The sequence below is a fragment of the Oncorhynchus mykiss genome, chromosome 16 (assembly GCF_013265735.2).
Source record: "Oncorhynchus mykiss isolate Arlee chromosome 16, USDA_OmykA_1.1, whole genome shotgun sequence".
NCBI classification, from domain to species: domain Eukaryota; kingdom Metazoa; phylum Chordata; class Actinopteri; order Salmoniformes; family Salmonidae; genus Oncorhynchus; species Oncorhynchus mykiss.
In genome coordinates, this window is record NC_048580.1 from 60,179,628 (window position 1) to 60,197,127 (window position 17,500).

The 17,500-nt window shown below is 46.0% G+C and overlaps 1 protein-coding gene across 8 annotated transcripts in view; it reads right to left on the reverse strand.

The window, feature by feature from the left end:
* LOC110491133 (membrane-associated guanylate kinase, WW and PDZ domain-containing protein 1) overlaps window positions 1–17,500 on the reverse strand; it is a 204,234-nt gene that overhangs the window by 40,499 nt on the left and 146,235 nt on the right. For 6 of the 8 annotated variants that reach the window (XM_036947461.1, XM_036947463.1, XM_036947464.1 and 3 more), the window contains exons 9-12: window positions 17,206–17,315; window positions 14,925–15,047; window positions 13,730–13,915; window positions 12,673–13,299 (exon numbers count right to left, since the gene is read on the reverse strand). In XM_036947461.1, coding sequence (XP_036803356.1) covers window positions 12,673–13,299; window positions 13,730–13,915; window positions 14,925–15,047; window positions 17,206–17,315 — 1,046 coding nt within the window. The remainder of the gene's footprint in view (window positions 1–12,672; window positions 13,300–13,729; window positions 13,916–14,924; window positions 15,048–17,205; window positions 17,316–17,500) is intronic. The other 2 variants (XM_036947465.1, XM_036947462.1) reach the window with 1 other exon arrangement.

Sequence of the window (17,500 nt, forward strand, 5' to 3'; positions counted from 1 at the left end):
AGGGCAGGGTACAGGGCGGTTAGTAACAGAGACTAAGTGCAGGGCAGGGTACAGGGCGGTTAGTAACAGAGACTAAGTGCAGGGTAGGGTACAGGGTGGTTAGTAACAGAGACTACGTGCAGGGCAGGGTACAGGGCGGTTAGTAACAGAGACTAAGTGCAGGGCAGGGTACAGGGAGGAGGCCGGTTAGTAACAGAGACTAAGTGCAGGGTAGGGTACAGAGAGGAGGCCGGTTAGTAACAGAGACTATATGCAGGGCGGGGTACAGGGTGGTTAGTAACAGAGACTAAGTGCAGGGCAGGTTATTTTCCTGGTTATTTTCATGGCACTACCCTGTCTCATTGTTGTTGGTAATCAGGTCTACCATTCTTGTGTCTTCTGCAAACTTGATGATTGAGTTGAAGACGTGTGTGGCCACACAGTTATGGGTGGACAGGGAGTAGAGAAGGGGGCTGAGCACGCACCCTTGTGGGGCACCCGTGTTACACAGGGCAGGGTTCAGACCCAGGGCCCAAAGCTTAGTGATGAGCTAGGAGGGCACTATGGTGTTGAAGGCTGATCTGTAGCCGAAGAACAGCTTTCCCCCATTTAGGTATTCCTCTTGTCCAGATAGGGCAATGTCCAGTGCAATGGCGATTGCATCATCTGTGGATCTGTTGGGGCGGTATGCAAATTGGAGGTGTGGGGTAGGTGGAGGTGATATCCTTAACTAGCCTCTCAAAGCACTTCATGATGACAGAAGTGCGTGCTACGGGCAATAGTAATTTAGTTCAGTTACCTTCGCTTTCTTGGGTAGAGGAACAATGGTGGACATCTTGAAGTGGGGACAACAGACTGGGATAAGAATTGATTGAATATGTCCGTAAACACTCCAGCCAGCTGGTCTGCACAAGCTTTGTGGACGTGGCTTGGGATGCCGCCTGGGCCGACAGCCTTGCGACGGTTAACACGCATAAATGTTTTACTCACGTGGAAGTGGGTGAAGAAGGTGAATAGCTTGACCAGGTCGCTGCCACATACATCTCCTATCTGAGCTGTTGAATTGCGACTTGACTTTGTCCCTGTACTGTCTTTTTCCCAGTTTGATTGTCTTACTGAGGGAATAACTACAGTGTTTGTACTCATCCATGTTCCTAGTCACCTTGCCGTAAATGTGGTGGTTTTCGCTTTCAGTTTTGCATGAATGCTGCCATCTATCCACAGTTTCTGGTTGGATAAGTTGTAATCGTCACAGTGGGAACAACATCCTCTATGCACTTCCTACAAGATGACACCAACAGACATGACGGCCTGCTTCTAGGTCCTAGACAACAGTATTTTTTAGGGGGTTATTTCTTTCAATATCTGCTCAGTACATTTCTTGCATTATTACCTACAACCAAAAATTATTTTGGGATATTACACACACACACACACACACACTATACACACACCTGACCTTTGTGCTGTTGACTGTGCTCAATAATGTTTGTACCATGTTTTGTGCTGCTACCATGTTGTGTTGCTACCATGTTGTTGTTATGTTGTGTTGCTACCATGCTGTGTTGTCATGTGTTGCTGCCTTGCTATGTTCTTGTCTTAGGTCTCTCTTTATGTAGTGTTGTGATGTGTGTTTTGTTCTATATTTACACTGTATTCATGAAATGTTTTTATTCCCAGGCCCCCGTCCCCGCATGAGCCTTTTGCCATTAGGTAGGTCGTCATTGTAAATAAGAATTAGTTCTTAACTGACTTACCTAGTTAAATAAAGGTTAAATAAAATATAATAAAAAATACCCCCCCATCCCATCCAACATACACCCACCAGGTGTGAATGATGCATTGTGCTCACACCACCTAGTTCCTTCCTCCTGCCTGAGCCTGAGCAGCTGAATGACAACAAGGCTCTGCTCAATACTCAGAAACGGAACAATGAATCCGTTGGCCCGTCTCTCGTGTTAAAGGCCTCTGGGTTGATCACTAAGAATGGAACACTGGCTTAAAAGGCCCAGTCTTCTGAACATTGAGCAGACCATGCTGTCTGAATGACTAAGAGGGCCTGGCTATTGTGATGCTAATTTTGGGAAGTAAACAGTGTTGGAGTGAAAGAGCAGAGTGGTCAGTGAGTTGATCTGGACTGAGGACTCTAAGAGAGTGGAGCTGTGGAGCGTTCCAGGTTTAACACTTGGCTAAGAGAGAGACGCTGTGAGTCTGTCTTAACTGTGCCATAGCCACCCAGCTGACTGGGTAGGGACATCTATTAATGAGGAGATTATGGGGAGAAAGTGGTGAGTGGGTGGGTGTGTGAGTGGGTGGGTGTGTTAGAGTCGACATGTGAGTGGGTGGGTGTGTGCGTGGGGGTACATGACATTTATTATTTCAGTGAATCTGTGTCTATGCTCTGTTCAGGCTGTGGCCTTGGATATGTTCTCAGCAGTGCCCACACTAAGGGAATGAATGGCTGTTCTCAACTGTCCATACGTCAGAGTCCTACAGGAACAACATGACAAATATCCTATTTTGTTTGGCTAAACTCCTTCACTTTCTTCTACACATCCCCATGTTGTCTTTCTAGTCACCTTTCAATATCTTCCTCTTTTCTTGATCTACACCCATCTCTTTTCTTCTTGCCGTTTACCTCTATCTCTCTCTCTCTCTGTCTGTCTGTCTCTCTCTCCAACTCTCTCGCTTTCTCTCTCCAACTCTCTCGCTTTCTCTCTCCAACTCTCTCGCTCTCTCTCTGCCTCTCTCTCTCTCTCTCTCAATTCAATTCAATTCAATTCAAGGGCTTTATTGGCATGGGAAACATGTGTTAACATTGCCAAAGCAAGTGAGGTAGACAACATACAAAGTGAATATATAAAGTGAAAAACAACAAAAATTAACAGTAAACATTACACATACAGAGGTTTCAAAACAGTAAAGACATTACAAATGTCATATTATATATACAGTGCCTTGCGAAAGTATTCGCCCCCCTTGAACTTTGCGACCTTTTGCCACATTTCAGGCTTCAAACATAAAGATATAAAACTGTATTTTTTGTGAAGAATCAACAACAAGTGGGACACAATCATGAAGTGGAACGACATTTATTGGATATTTCAAACTTTTTTAACAAATCAAAAACTGAAAAATTGGGCGTGCAAAATTATTCAGCCCCTTTACTTTCAGTGCAGCAAACTCTCTCCAGAAGTTCAGTGAGGATCTCTGAATGATCCAATGTTGACCTAAATGACTAATGATGATAAATACAATCCACCTGTGTGTAATCAAGTCTCCGTATAAATGCACCTGCACTGTGATAGTCTCAGAGGTCTGTCAAAAGCGCAGAGAGCATCATGAAGAACAAGGAACACACCAGGCAGGTCCGAGATACTGTTGTGAAGAAGTTTAAAGCCGGATTTGGATACAAAAAGATTTCCCAAGCTTTAAACATCCCAAGGAGCACTGTGCAAGCGATAATATTGAAATGGAAGGAGTATCAGACCACTGCAAATCTACCAAGACCTGGCCGTCCCTCTAAACTTTCAGCTCATACAAGGAGAAGACTGATCAGAGATGCAGCCAAGAGGCCCATGATCACTCTGGATGAACTGCAGAGATCTACAGCTGAGGTGGGAGACTCTGTCCATAGGACAACAATCAGTCGTATATTGCACAAATCTGGCCTTTATGGAAGAGTGGCAAGAAGAAAGCCATTTCTTAAAGATATCCATAAAAAGTGTTGTTTAAAGTTTGCCACAAGCCACCTGGGAGACACACCAAACATGTGGAAGAAGGTGCTCTGGTCAGATGAAACCAAAATTGAACTTTTTGGCAACAATGCAACAATGTTTGGCGTAAAAGCAACACAGCTCATCACCCTGAACACACCATCCCCACTGTCAAACATGGTGGTGGCAGCATCATGGTTTGGGCCTGCTTTTCTTCAGCAGGGACAGGGAAGATGGTTAAAATTGATGGGAAGATGGATGGAGCCAAATACAGGACCATTCTGGAAGAAAACCTGATGGAGTCTGCAAAAGACCTGAGACTGGGACGGTGATTTGTCTTCCAACAAGACAATGATCCAAAACATAAAGCAAAATCTACAATGGAATGGTTCAAAAATAAACATATCCAGGTGTTAGAATGGCCAAGTCAAAGTCCAAACCTGAATCCTATCGAGAATCTGTGGAAAGAACTGAAAACTGCTGTTCACAAATGCTCTCCATCCAACCTCACTGAGCTCAAGCTGTTTTGCAAGAAGGAATGGGAAAAAATGTCAGTCTCTCGATGTGCAAAACTGATAGAGACATACCCCAAGCGACTTACAGCTGTAATCGCAGCAAAAGGTGGCGCTACAAAGTATTAACTTAAGGGGGCTGAATAATTTTGCACGCCCAATTTTTCAGTTTTTGATTTGTTAAAAAAGTTTGAAATATCCAATAAATGTTGTTCCACTTCATGATTGTGTCCCACTTGTTGTTGATTCTTCACAAAAAAATACAGTTTTATATCTTTATGTTTGAAGCCTGAAATGTGGCAAAAGGTCGCAAAGTTCAAGGGGATCGAATACTTTCGCAAGGCACTGTAAATACAGGGTTTTAACAATGTACAAATGGTTAAAGGACACAAGATAAAATAAATAAGCATAAATATGGGTTGTATTTACAATGGTGTTTGTTCTTCACTGGTTGCCCTTTTCTCGTGGCAACAGGTCACAAATCTTGCTGCTGTGATGGCACACTGTGGAATTTCACCCAGTAGATATGGGAGTCTTTCAAAATTGGATTTGTTTTCGAATTCTTTGTGGATCTGTGTAATCTGAGGGAAATATGTCTCTCTAATATGGTCATACATTGGGCAGGAGGTTAGGAAGTGCAGCTCAGTTTCCACCTCATTTTGTGGGCAGTGAGCACATAGCCTGTCTTCTCTTGAGAGCCATGTCTGCCTACGGCGGCCTTTCTCAATAGCAAGGCTATGCTCACTGAGTCTGTACATAGTCAAAGCTTTCCTTAAATTTTGGGTCAGTCACAGTGGTCAGGTATTCTGCCGCTGTGTACTCTCTGTGTAGGGCCAAATAGCATTCTAGATTGCTCTGTTTTTTTGTTAATTCTTTCCAATGCGTTAAGTAATTATCTTTTTGTTTTCTCATGATTTGGTTGGGTCCAATTGTGCTGTTGTCCTGGGGCTCTGTAGGGTGTGTTTGTGTTTGTGAACAGAGCCCCAGGACCAGCTTGCTTAGGGGACTCTTCTCCAGGTTCATCTCTCTGTAGGTGATGGCTTTGTTATGGAAGGTTTGTGAATCGCTTCCTTTTAGGTGGTTGTAGAATTTAACGGCTCTTTTCTGGATTTTGATAATTAGTGGGTATCGGCCTAATTCTGCTCTGCATGCATTATTTGGTGTTCTACGTTGTACACAGAGGATATTTTTGCAGAATTCTGCGTGCAGAGTCTCAATTTGGTGTTTGTCCCATTTTGTGAAGTCTTGGTTGGTGAGTGGACCCCAGACCTCACAACCATAAAGGGCAATGGGCTCTATGACTGATTCAAGTATTTTTAGCCAAATCCTAATTGGTATGTTGAAATTTATGTTTCTTTTGATGGCATAGAATGCCCTTCTTGCCTTGTCTCTCAGATCTTTCACAGCTTTGTGGAAGTTACCTGTGGCGCTGATGTTTAGGCCAAGGTATGTATAGTTTTTTGTGTGCTCTAGGGCAACAGTGTCTAGATGGAATTTGTATTTGTGGTCCTGGTGACTGGACCTTTTTTGGAACACCATTATTTTGGTCTTACTGAGATTTACTGTCAGGGCCCAGGTCTGACAGAATCTGTGCATAAGATCTAGGTGCTGCTGTAGGCCCTCCTTGGTTGGTGACAGAAGCACCAGATCATCAGCAAACAGCAGACATTTGACTTCGGATTCTAGCAGGGGGAGGCCGGGTGCTGCAGACTTTTCTAGTGCCCGCGCCAATTCGTTGATATATATGTTGAAGAGGGTGGGGCTTAAGCTGCATCCCTGTCTAACCCCACGACCCTGTGTGAAGAAATGTGTGTGTTTTTTGGCAATTTTAACCGCACACTTGTTGTTTGTGTACATGGATTTTATAATGTTGTATGTTTTACCCCCAACACCACTTTCCATCAGTATGTATAGCAGAACCTCATGCCAGATTGAGTCGAAGGCTTTTTTGAAATCAACAAAGCATGAGAAGGGTGTGCAGGGTGAATACATGGTCTGTTGTACGGTAATTTGGTAAAAATCCAATTTGACATTTGCTCAGTATATTGTTTTCATTGAGGAAATGTACGAGTCTGCTGTTAATAATAATGCAGAGGATTTTCCCAAGGTTACTGTTGACACATATTCCACGGTAGTTATTGGGGTCAAATTTGTCTCCACTTTTGTGGATTGGGGTGATCAGTCCTTGGTTCCAAATATTGGGGAAGATGCCAGAGCTAAGGATGATGTTAAAGAGTTTTAGTATAGCCAATTGGAATTTGTTGTCTGTATATTTGATCATTTCATTGAGGATACCATCAACCCCACAGGCCTTTTTGGGTTGGAGGGTTTTTATTTTGTCCTGTAACTCATTCAATGTAATTGGAGAATCCAGTGGGTTCTGGTAGTCTTTAATAGTTGATTCTAAGATCTGTATTTGATCATGTATATGTTTTTGCTCTTTATTCTTTGTTATAGAGCCAAAAAGATTGGAGAAGTGGTTTACCCATACATCTCCATTTTGGATAGATAATTCTTCGTGTTGTTGTTTGTTTAGTGTTTTCCAATTTTCCCAGAAGTGGTTAGTCTATGGATTCTTCAATTGCATTGAGCTGATTTCTGACATGCTGTTCCTTCTTTTTCCGTAGTGTATTTCTGTATTGTTTTAGTGATTCACCATAGTGAAGGCGTAGACTCAAGTTTTCCGGGTCTCTATGTTTTTGGTTGGACAGGTTTCTCAATTTCTTTCTTAGATTTTTGCATTCTTCATCAAACCATTTGTCATTATTGTTAATTTTCTTCGGTTTTCTATTTGAGATTTTTAGCTTTGATAGGGAAGCTGAGAGGTCAAATATACTGTTAAGATTTTCTACTGCCAAGTTTACATCTTCACTATTACAGTGGAACGTTTTACCCAGGAAATTGTCTAAAAGGGATTGAATTTGTTGTTGCCTAATTGTTTTTTGGTAGGTTTCCAAACTGCATTCCTTCCATCTATAGCATTTCTTAATGTTACTCAGTTCCTTTGGCTTTGATGCCTCATGATTGAGTATTGCTCTGTTTAAGTAGACTGTGATTTTGCTGTGGTCTGATAGGGGTGTCTCTCTCTCTCCAACTCTCTCGCTTTCTCTCTCCAACTCTCTCGCTTTTTCTCTCCAATTCTCTCTCTCTCTCTCTCTCTCTCATCATCCCCAAGGGGACAGTCCTTACTGAGGTGCTGTGGAACATTGCCTTTGTTGCCATGACAAGGCAAGATGGAGGATATTTCCAACTCACCTCGCAGAGAGAGAAACGGAGGGGAGGAGAGATATTGTGGGTACAAGGTTTTGAGGGGGGAAGGAGGAGAGGTAAGGGTGGGAGTGGATGAGAAGAGTTAATGTACTGTACGTATGTTGATCTGAAACGTTCTCCCTCTCCCCTCTCTTGATATTAGTCTATGGGTTAAACATTGAAAACTAGGACGCCCATTCGTTGGGATGTCCTACGTCCAAGTCACGATTCAATTCACTTCTGATACATTGTTATGCTATTGTGGCACATATTGATGTACTGACAAAACACATTTTACAGTTAGACAATATGCATTCATTAAACATTTGTACTGCGTAGCTAGCAAAACTGAACCCCTTACGGACAATCAATTCTCGATGCCTCTGTGAACTTTTCTCCTCCCACACAAACAACTTTTCTATTTTTCAGAAACTCCATTTAGAGATGCAGAGAACTCCTGGTCCCCTGAGGCGATGAGAATAAATAGCTGAACTGTTGTATCATCATAAACAGTGTTTCTGCCAATCTTCAGGGATGACTGTAACTCTGCATATCTCAGATAATGCTGACAGCTCTATATGACTCAAGGTAAGAAGGACAATCACGTTTTATTACCGACGTTCAGTATCTAACTGAAATGAGACCAAGTGATGCATACTGCTGGTTGTGAAGGTATTGACATGACTGCACGTTCGCACGTTCACACGCTCTCTCTCTCTCTCTCTCTCTCTCTCTCTCTCTCTCTCTCTCTCTCTCTCTCTCTCTCTCTCTCTCTCTCTCTCTCTCTCTCTCTCTCTCTCTCTCTCTCTCTCTCTCTCTCTCTCTCTCTCTCTCTCTCTCTCTCTCTCTCTCTCTCTCTCTCTCTCTCTCTCTCTCTCTCTCTCTCTCTCTCTCTCTCTCTCTCTCTCTCTCTCTCTCTCTCTCTCTCTGAACAGACTGATGACTCAAAGATGCAGAGATTAAATATTTTATTCATCTACCCAAGGGAGGGTTTCCTCTCCTCCTCCTCCTCTTCCCTAAACCAACTTCTTCTCTCATAGAGCATTGTTGAGCCTCCTCCTCTTCCTCTTCCCTCATCCTCCTCTCTTTCCTCTCTACATACCATCTTACTCTGATAACCTTCTGCAATTCCTGAGCTCTAACTTATTTTTTCCTCCCTCTAAACACATACAGCTTACTTCCTCTTTTTCTCCATCCTTTCTACCCTCCCTTCCTCCTTCCCTCCTACTCCTCCTCTGATCCTCTAAAGGTGTTGTTTGTTGTGGGTTATGAGGCATTATGGCTCCTAATCACCAGAAAGTTCACTGCCTCCTCCTCCTCCTCCTCTTCCGACAGCCAACTAGACAGCCAGCGAAACAGACAGCCAGCCAACCAGCCAGCCAGACAGACAGCCAACAAAACATCCAGCCAGCCAGCCAGACAGCAAGCCAACCAGCCAGACAGCCAGCCAGCCAGACACTGCTCCCTCCATTCCCACAAAAACATCAGTCTGCTGCTCACAGCTTCACATAGACAATACAACCCTACATAATGTTAACCCAAGCCCACAGTATCTCAGCACCTCATCAACAAGAAATTGACCAATGAACTGACCCGGGTCTAGTGTAATGATCCCCTGCCATCTACGCTAAGGGAGATCGTCTCTGGTGTCTCTCCCAGTCTGCCCCGTAGCCATGCCCTTCCTCTCTCCCTCTATCCCTGTGGATGTCCTAGCAGCCAGAAGACAGGCTGTATCTGTGTGTGTATCAGTCTTGTACAGGCCAGTAATGATGCTGACATTTAAGTCAATACAGCAGGGTTATTTCAGCCCAGGCACCCAAGGTCAACTCATTAGAGTTCATAATTGATGCTGCCTGCATATGCCCACCCTCAGCTAATAGGGATCTAGGGAAGGAGGCAGGGTTAGCAATTTCACAAATGATGAGGGCTGGAGCCAAATTAGCGCATGGTTAGAAACTGTATGGATAATGATGGTTGCTATTAACAGTTTGTCTCTTTCTCTAGCCTTGCAAAACTCTGACTGTAACCTTTTATAATGATTTGAATGTAATTGAATTATTATTTTAACACAGTAAGGTTTGAGTGTAACCCTTTAAGGAATACATCCACCTATTCATTTTTTTACAGACCTATTATTTTAAATCTCCGTTGGTAATTGATGTGATAAAAATGATCTGGATTGTATTGACATAGGAAGGTTAATCATAGACATTAATGACGTGTGAATACATCACAGGAGGCTGCTGAGGGGAGGACGGCTCACAATAATGGCCGGAACGGAGCAAATGGAATGGCATCAAACACATGGAAACCATTCCACCTATTCCACTCCAGCCATTACCACGAGCCCATCCTCCCCAGTTAAGGTGCCACCAACCTCCTGTGGAATACAGACTTCTGCTTTAACAGCTCTGCTGCTGCCTTGACTAGCTTCAGACTCCATTTCACATTCTATTCAAAATCAGTGGCTGTTCTTTCTGCTCTGAACCTCTCTTTCCCCATCTTGCTCTCCCTTCACCCCACCTCTCTCTGTTCCTCTCTCTGTAGCTCTCCTCCCAAGCTAATTGGAACAGAAGACACTTTGATCAGAGCTAGGACGGCGTCTTTGGCTGAGCCCTCTCACTACTAACACACCCAACTATCATCTAAGCAACACAGACACAGACACAGCGCCAGATACAAAGACCAGGCTTAAAGAGAGGGTAGAGAGGGAGAGAAAGGGAGAGAGAGGGAGAGAGAGGGAGAGAAAGGGAGAGAGAGGGAGAGAGAGGGAGAGAGTTAGAGAGAGTTAGAGAGAGAGGGGGGGGGGTGAGAGAGAGGATGAGAGAGAGAGGGAGAGATACAGGAAGAGAGAGGGGGGGTGAGGGAGAAGATGAGAGAGAGGGGGAGAGATACAGGGAGAGAGAGGGCAAGAGATACAAAGTGAGAGAGAGGGGGAGAGAGAGGGCAAGAGATACAAAGTGAGAGAGAAGGGGAGAGGGGAGAGAGAGGGCAAGAGATACAAAGTGAGAGAGAGAGGGAGAGAGATGGGGAGAGAGAGGGCAAGAGATACAAAGTGGGAGAGAGAGGGAGAGAGAGGGGGAGAGAGAGGGCAAGAGATACAAAGTGAGAGAGAGAGGGAGAGAGAGGGCAAGAGATACAAAGTGGGAGGGAGAGAGAGGGGGAGAGAGAGGGCAAGAGATACAAAGTGAGAGAGAGAGGGAGAGAGAGGGCAAGAGATACAAAGTGAGAGAGAAGGGGAGAGGGGAGAGAGAGGGGAGAGGGGAGAGAGGGGGATAGAGAGAGAAACGAGGAGATACAAAGTGAGAGAGAATAAGTAAAAGATAATGAGAGAAAAAGAGTGAAAGAATAGAGACAGTGATAAAGAATAAGTTAAATAAATAGAAAAGATAAGAGAGAAATGGTGAGAACAGAGAGAGAGAGAGAGAGAGAGACAGAGAAAGAGAAAAGCAGGAGAGCCTATGAGAGAGAGAGAAAAGCAGGAGAGCCTATGAGAGAGAGAGAAAAGCAGGAGAGCCTATGAGAGAGAGAGAAAAGCAGGAGAGCCTATGAGAGAGAGAGAAAAGCAGGAGAGCCTATGAGAGAGAGAGAAAAGCAGGAGAGCCTATGAGAGAGAGAGAAAAGCAGGAGAGCCTATGAGAGAGAGAGAAAAGCAGGAGAGCCTATGAGAGAGAGAGAAAAGCAGGAGAGCCTATGAGAGAGAGAGAAAAGCAGGAGAGCCTATGAGAGAGAGAGAAAAGCAGGAGAGCCTATGAGCTGACAGGACACAGGGAGATTAGCAGCATCTCAGCAGAGTCACTCTTCATCCATAATCAGGACAGATAAGAGTCCCTGACCTAACACCATCCTCCTCTCTTCTCCTCTGTCTCCTCCTCCCATCCTGGACATGCTCTCCACCTTTCCATCCATAATTCCCTCTCTCACTTATCTGATCACCCACTCATGTTTCATCTCTACATAACATCCACAACCTCCTTTATTCAACCTTAAACCCACTTACCCCCTAACACACTCAACATCTCAGCTATTCATGCTGTTTGCCAGTGGAAGTGTCTTTATCTGCGAACCAATCCCTCCCCCTATCTCATTCCCTCCTTCCCCTATCTTCCTCCCTGGGTTGAGCATGTACCCCACTGCACCAGCATGATGACCAGACACCCCTCGTCCTTCCTCCTCTCCCTCCCTCCTGACCCTAATCAGTGGACTACGTACCCCACTGCACCAGCATGGTGACCAGACACCCCTCGTCCTTCCTCCTCTCCCTCCCTCCTGACCCTAATCAGTGGACTACGTACCCCACTGCACCAGCATGGTGACCAGACACCCCTCCGTCCTTCCTCCTCTCCCTCCCTCCTGACCCTAATCAGTGGACTACGTACCCCACTGCACCAGCATGGTGACCAGACACCCCTCCGTCCTTCCTCCTCTCCCTCCATCCTGACCCTAATCAGTGGACTACGTACCCCACTGCACCAGCATGGTGACCAGACACCCCTCCGTCCTTCCTCCTCTCCCTCCATCCTGACCCTAATCAGTGGACTACGTACCTCTCTGCACCAGCATGGTGACCAGACACCCCTCCGTCCTTCCTCCTCTCCCTCCCTCCTGACCCTAATCAGTGGACTACGTACCCCACTGCACCAGCATGATGACCAGACACCCCTCCGTCCTTCCTCCTCTCCCTCCATCCTGACCCTAATCAGTGGACTACGTACCCCACTGCACCAGATTGGTGACCAGACACCCCTCGTCCTTCCTCCTCTCCCTCCCTCCTGACCCTAATCAGTGGACTACGTACCCCACTGCACCAGATTGGTGACCAGACACCCCTCGTCCTTCCTCCTCTCCCTCCCTCCTGACCCTAATCAGTGGACTACGTACCCCACTGCACCAGCATGGTGACCAGACACCCCTCCGTCCTTCCTCCTCTCCCTCCCTCCTGACCCTAATCAGTGGACTACGTACCCCACTGCACCAGCATGGTGACCAGACACCCCTCGTCCTTCCTCCTCTCCCTCCATCCTGACCCTAATCAGTGGACTACGTACCCCACTGCACCAGCATGGTGACCAGACACCCCTCCGTCCTTCCTCCTCTCCCTCCCTCCTGACCCTAATCAGTGGACTACGTACCCCACTGCACCAGATTGGTGACCAGACACCCCTCTGTCCTTCCTCCTCTCCCTCCCTCCTGACCCTAATCAGTGGACTACGTACCTCTCTGCACCAGCATGGTGACCTCGCTGCCTCTGGGACACTTGCTGAGCAGGTCCACCACCTGGTTGTGAGTCATGTTCTGGACGTTCCTCTTGTTCACCTCCATCAGAATGTCTGACTCCTTCAGGCCCCTGCAGCGGGGGTAGTCCACAATCTGCTTCACCCTCTGACCCCCACCCGTCAAGCTGTCAGCGATTGTGAACCCAAAGCCCTTATCGCCCTTCTCCATGTGCACCGTGATCAGCTCGGGCTGCCCGGCGATGGACGACGCCAGGGTGACCACGTCGCTGGAGGAGTAGCCGTGTGAGCCATTGGACGCCACCTCCGCCGAGGGGCTGAGGGCCCGCGGCTCCCTCATCCCGTTAACGGGGCCTCCGGTCTGGCTGCCGTGGCTGGACGGGGAGTCATAGCTCTGCTGGCCATTGACGATGATGGGCTCCTTGTCCAGGATGGCCACGGAGGTCACCAGGCTGGTGTTGGGGTCATCGGGGTCAAAGGGCAGGGGGTAGCCGCGGCACAGGGCCAGGTCCACCATGGAGCCGATCGGGATGGACTGGAAGATCTTCACCACCTGGGCGTGGGTGTAGCCAAGCACGATGATGTCATTCACACTCACTATGACATCACCTAGAGAAGGAAGACACGGAGACGGACAGGACAGTTAGTAACACAGTTAGTAGAACAGTCACTATCACATCACATTAGTAACACAGTTAGTAGAACAGTCACTATCACATCACATTAGTAACACAGTTAGTAGAACAGTCACTATCACATCACATTAGTAACACAGTTAGTAGAACAGTCACTATCACATCACATTAGTAACACAGTTAGTAGAACAGTCACTATCACATCACATTAGTAACACAGTTAGTAGAACAGTAAGTAACACAGTGAATGTGCTATGTGGGGTGCAAGTATATTACCATATGTCTCCAATATGTTCAGTACTTAGTTTACACAATCACTTCAACCTCCTTAGGAATGGGGCAAATGCTTTCTGTATAAATGGTGTGAAACACTGGCCTCTGTGGGCTAAGACAGTGTACTGCACCTGTCTCCATCTTCCCATCCACAGCAGCAGGACCGTCCAGGACAAGACTCTTGATCTGGAGGAACTCATCCGGCTCGTCGCCCCCGACGACGGTAAAGCCGAACCCACGGCGGCTCTTCTTCAGTTTGGTGTTGATGAAGGTTCCGTTCAGTTCTGCTGGGTTCCGTGTGAAGAACGGCTTCCCTCCTACAGAACACAGGGAAGAGAACATTATTTGGAACATATTTGTATCTGTCTCTATCCGTGTCAGTTACATTAGCTGCCTTTGTCTTTTCACTTGTCTACCTATCTATGTCTGTCTGTCTGTCTGTCTGTCTGTCTGTCTGTCTGTCTGTCTGTCTGTCTGTCTGTCTGTCTGTCTGTCTGTCTGTCTGTTTTTTCACTTGTCTACCTATCTATGTCTGTCTGTCTGTCTGTCTTTTCACTTGTCTACCTATCTCTCTCTCTCTCTCTGTCTGTCTGTCTGTCTGTCTGTCTGTCTGTCTGTCTGTCTGTCTGTCTGTCTGTCTGTCTGTCTGTCTGTCTGTCTGTCTTTTCACTTGTCTACCTATCTATGTCTGTCTGTCTGTCTGTCTGTCTTTTCACATGTCTACCTATCTATGTCTGTCTGTCTGTCTGTCTTTTCACTTGTCTACCTATCTGTCTGTCCGTCCGTCCGTCCGTCCGTCCGTCTTTTCACTTGTCTATCTGTCTGTCTGTCCGTCCGTCTGTCTTTTCACTTGTCCGTCCGTCCGTCCGTCCGTCCGTCTTTTCACTTGTCTATCTATCTGTCTGTCTGTCTGTCTGTCTATCTATCTATCTGTCTGTCTGTCTGTCTGTCTGTCTGTCTGTCTGTCTGTCTGTCTGTCTGTCTGTCTGTCTGTCTGTCTGTCTGTCTGTCTGTCTGTGAATGACATGAGTGAATGCTCAACATCCATGGTGTGTTGGTCATAGCTAGTTAACATACACAGAACATTCACTGTGGTGCATGTGGGCTGATAGACAGGTTAATAACCTTATATGGTAATTGTTTCCTCAAGAGCTTGAGCCCTTGAAACCTTTGATCCCAAGGGTCCTCTGTCTGTGTCTGGTCATGCTTGTGTCACTGAAACTGTACATTGTGGGTGTATTTGATTGCGAGTTAAATGTCTGTGGTGCACAAGACCCTGGTATTGAAAGTGTGTGTGTGTTGTCTAGAAAGTGTAACCCCACTCACGTTTGGTCCCTACCGGGGGAGGGGGCAGTGGGGGCGGGTCCTGTGGGTCACGGTATGTCTCCAGGTGGTTACTGGCATAGACGGCCAGGGGAGCACCAGCTGAGGAGTGTTCCTCTATCCACTCTGTACAGCGAGAGACACAGAGGGACTGTGAAATCACAGACACAAACACACGGATGCACGCAAGCACATACACACACACACACACAAATACATGCACACACATACACTGACACACAACCGTACACAATCAATAAACGTTATACACTTTAAAATGACTAAAACCTAACACAGTAAATTACGCAATAAGAGATAGATTTATTGAAAATATGTTTTAACATTGCATCTGATATTACATGCCATTTCATCATTACATTGTGTCTCAGTGGTCCTAACACGTAGCAAGCATGATATCAGCAGCAGTTTGCACATGGACGGCGGCTTCCACAGCTCTAAGACAAATAAGTGAATGCTACAGTGGCTCATGTGTTGAAAGGAATATAAAAAATGATGTTTTAATGATATTTAATCAAACAAATAAGAACCCAAACGCCAACAGGACAGGACAAGGGTTGGGGTCAATTCCATTTCATATCCAGGAGAATTCATCAAAATTCTAAATCTGAGGAACTAACTTTTCATTCTTAAACTGGGCTGACTTCAAATAGAATGAACCCCAACCGTGCAGGACAAGACATGAGACAAGACATGAGACAAGACATGTGACAAGACGTGACGAGACATGAGACAAGACATGACAAGATGTGACAAGACATGAGACAAGACATGAGACAAGACGTGACAAGATGTGACAAGACATGAGACAAGACATGAGACAAGACATGAGACAAGACGTGACGAGACATGAGACAAGACATGAGACAAGACATGAGACAAGACGTGAGACAAGACGTGAGACAAAACGTGAGACAAGACATGAGACAAGACATGAGACAAGACATGTGACAAGACGTGACGAGACAGAGACAAGACATGAGACAAGACATGACAAGATGTGACAAGACATGAGACAAGACATGAGACAAGACATGAGACAAGACGTGAGACAAGACCTGTGACAAGACATGTGACAAGACGTGACGAGACAGAGACAAGACATGAGACAAGACATGAGACAAGACATGAGACAAGACATGTGACAAGACGTGACGAGACATGAGACAAGACATGACAAGATGTGACAAGACATGAGACAAGACATGAGACAAGACGTGACAAGATGTGACAAGACATGAGACAAGACATGAGACAAGACATGAGACAAGACGTGACGAGACATGAGACAAGACATGAGACAAGACATGAGACAAGACATGAGACAAGACGTGAGACAAGACGTGAGACAAGACATGAGACAAGACATGAGACAAGACATGTGACAAGACGTGACGAGACAGAGACAAGACATGAGACAAGACATGACAAGATGTGACAAGACATGAGACAAGACATGAGACAAGACATGAGACAAGACGTGAGACAAGACCTGTGACAAGACATGTGACAAGACGTGACGAGACAGAGACAAGACATGAGACAAGACATGAGACAAGACGTGAGACAAGACGTGAGACAAGACATGTGACAAGACGTGACGAGACAGAGACAAGACATGAGACAAGACATGAGACGAGACGTGACAAGACATGAGACAAGACATGAGACAAGACATGAGACAAGACACGAGACAAGACGTGAGACAAGACATGAGACAAGACATGAGACGAGACGTGACGAGACGTGACAAGACATGAGACAAGACGTGAGACAAGACATGAGACAAGACATGAGACAAGACATGAGACAAGACACAAGACAAGACATGAGACAAGACACGAGACAAGACGTGAGACAAGACATGAGACAAGACATGAGACAAGACACGAGACAAGATGTGAGACAAGACGTGAGACAAGACATGAGACAAGACGTGAGACAAGACATGAGACAAGACGTGAGACAAGACATGAGACAAGACGTGACAAGACGAGAGACAAGACATGAGACAAGACGTGAGACAAGACACAAGACAAGATGTGAGACAAGACGAGAGACAAGACATGAGACAAGACGTGAGACAAGACATGAGACAAGACGTGACAAGACATGAGACAAGACATGAGACAAGACATGAGACAAGACACGAGACAAGATGTGAGACAAGACGTGAGACAAGACATGAGACAAGACGTGACAAGACGAGACTGAGACAGACGTGAAGAAAGAAAGAAATGGTGCCGTGCCAGGGCAGGAAACGAACCTCGAATGTACCGCTCACCTTCAGGAGGCTGCGGCTGCTGCTGCTCCAGCTGCATCCTGCGTTTAGCCTCCACTATGGGGTTCTCATACTGGGTCTTCCTGTTGATGTGACTGATGATGATGATGATAGATAGAGAGAGAGAGAGAGAGGGAAAGGATGAGTGTGGGATATTGATTGTCACCATGATAAATGACAGTACATAGTGTTGGACATCCTCTGGCTCACAGCCTCGTAAATCCCACCAGCTCTGTGACAACCTCATAGGTCTACACAAACTACACACTGGCTACACAAA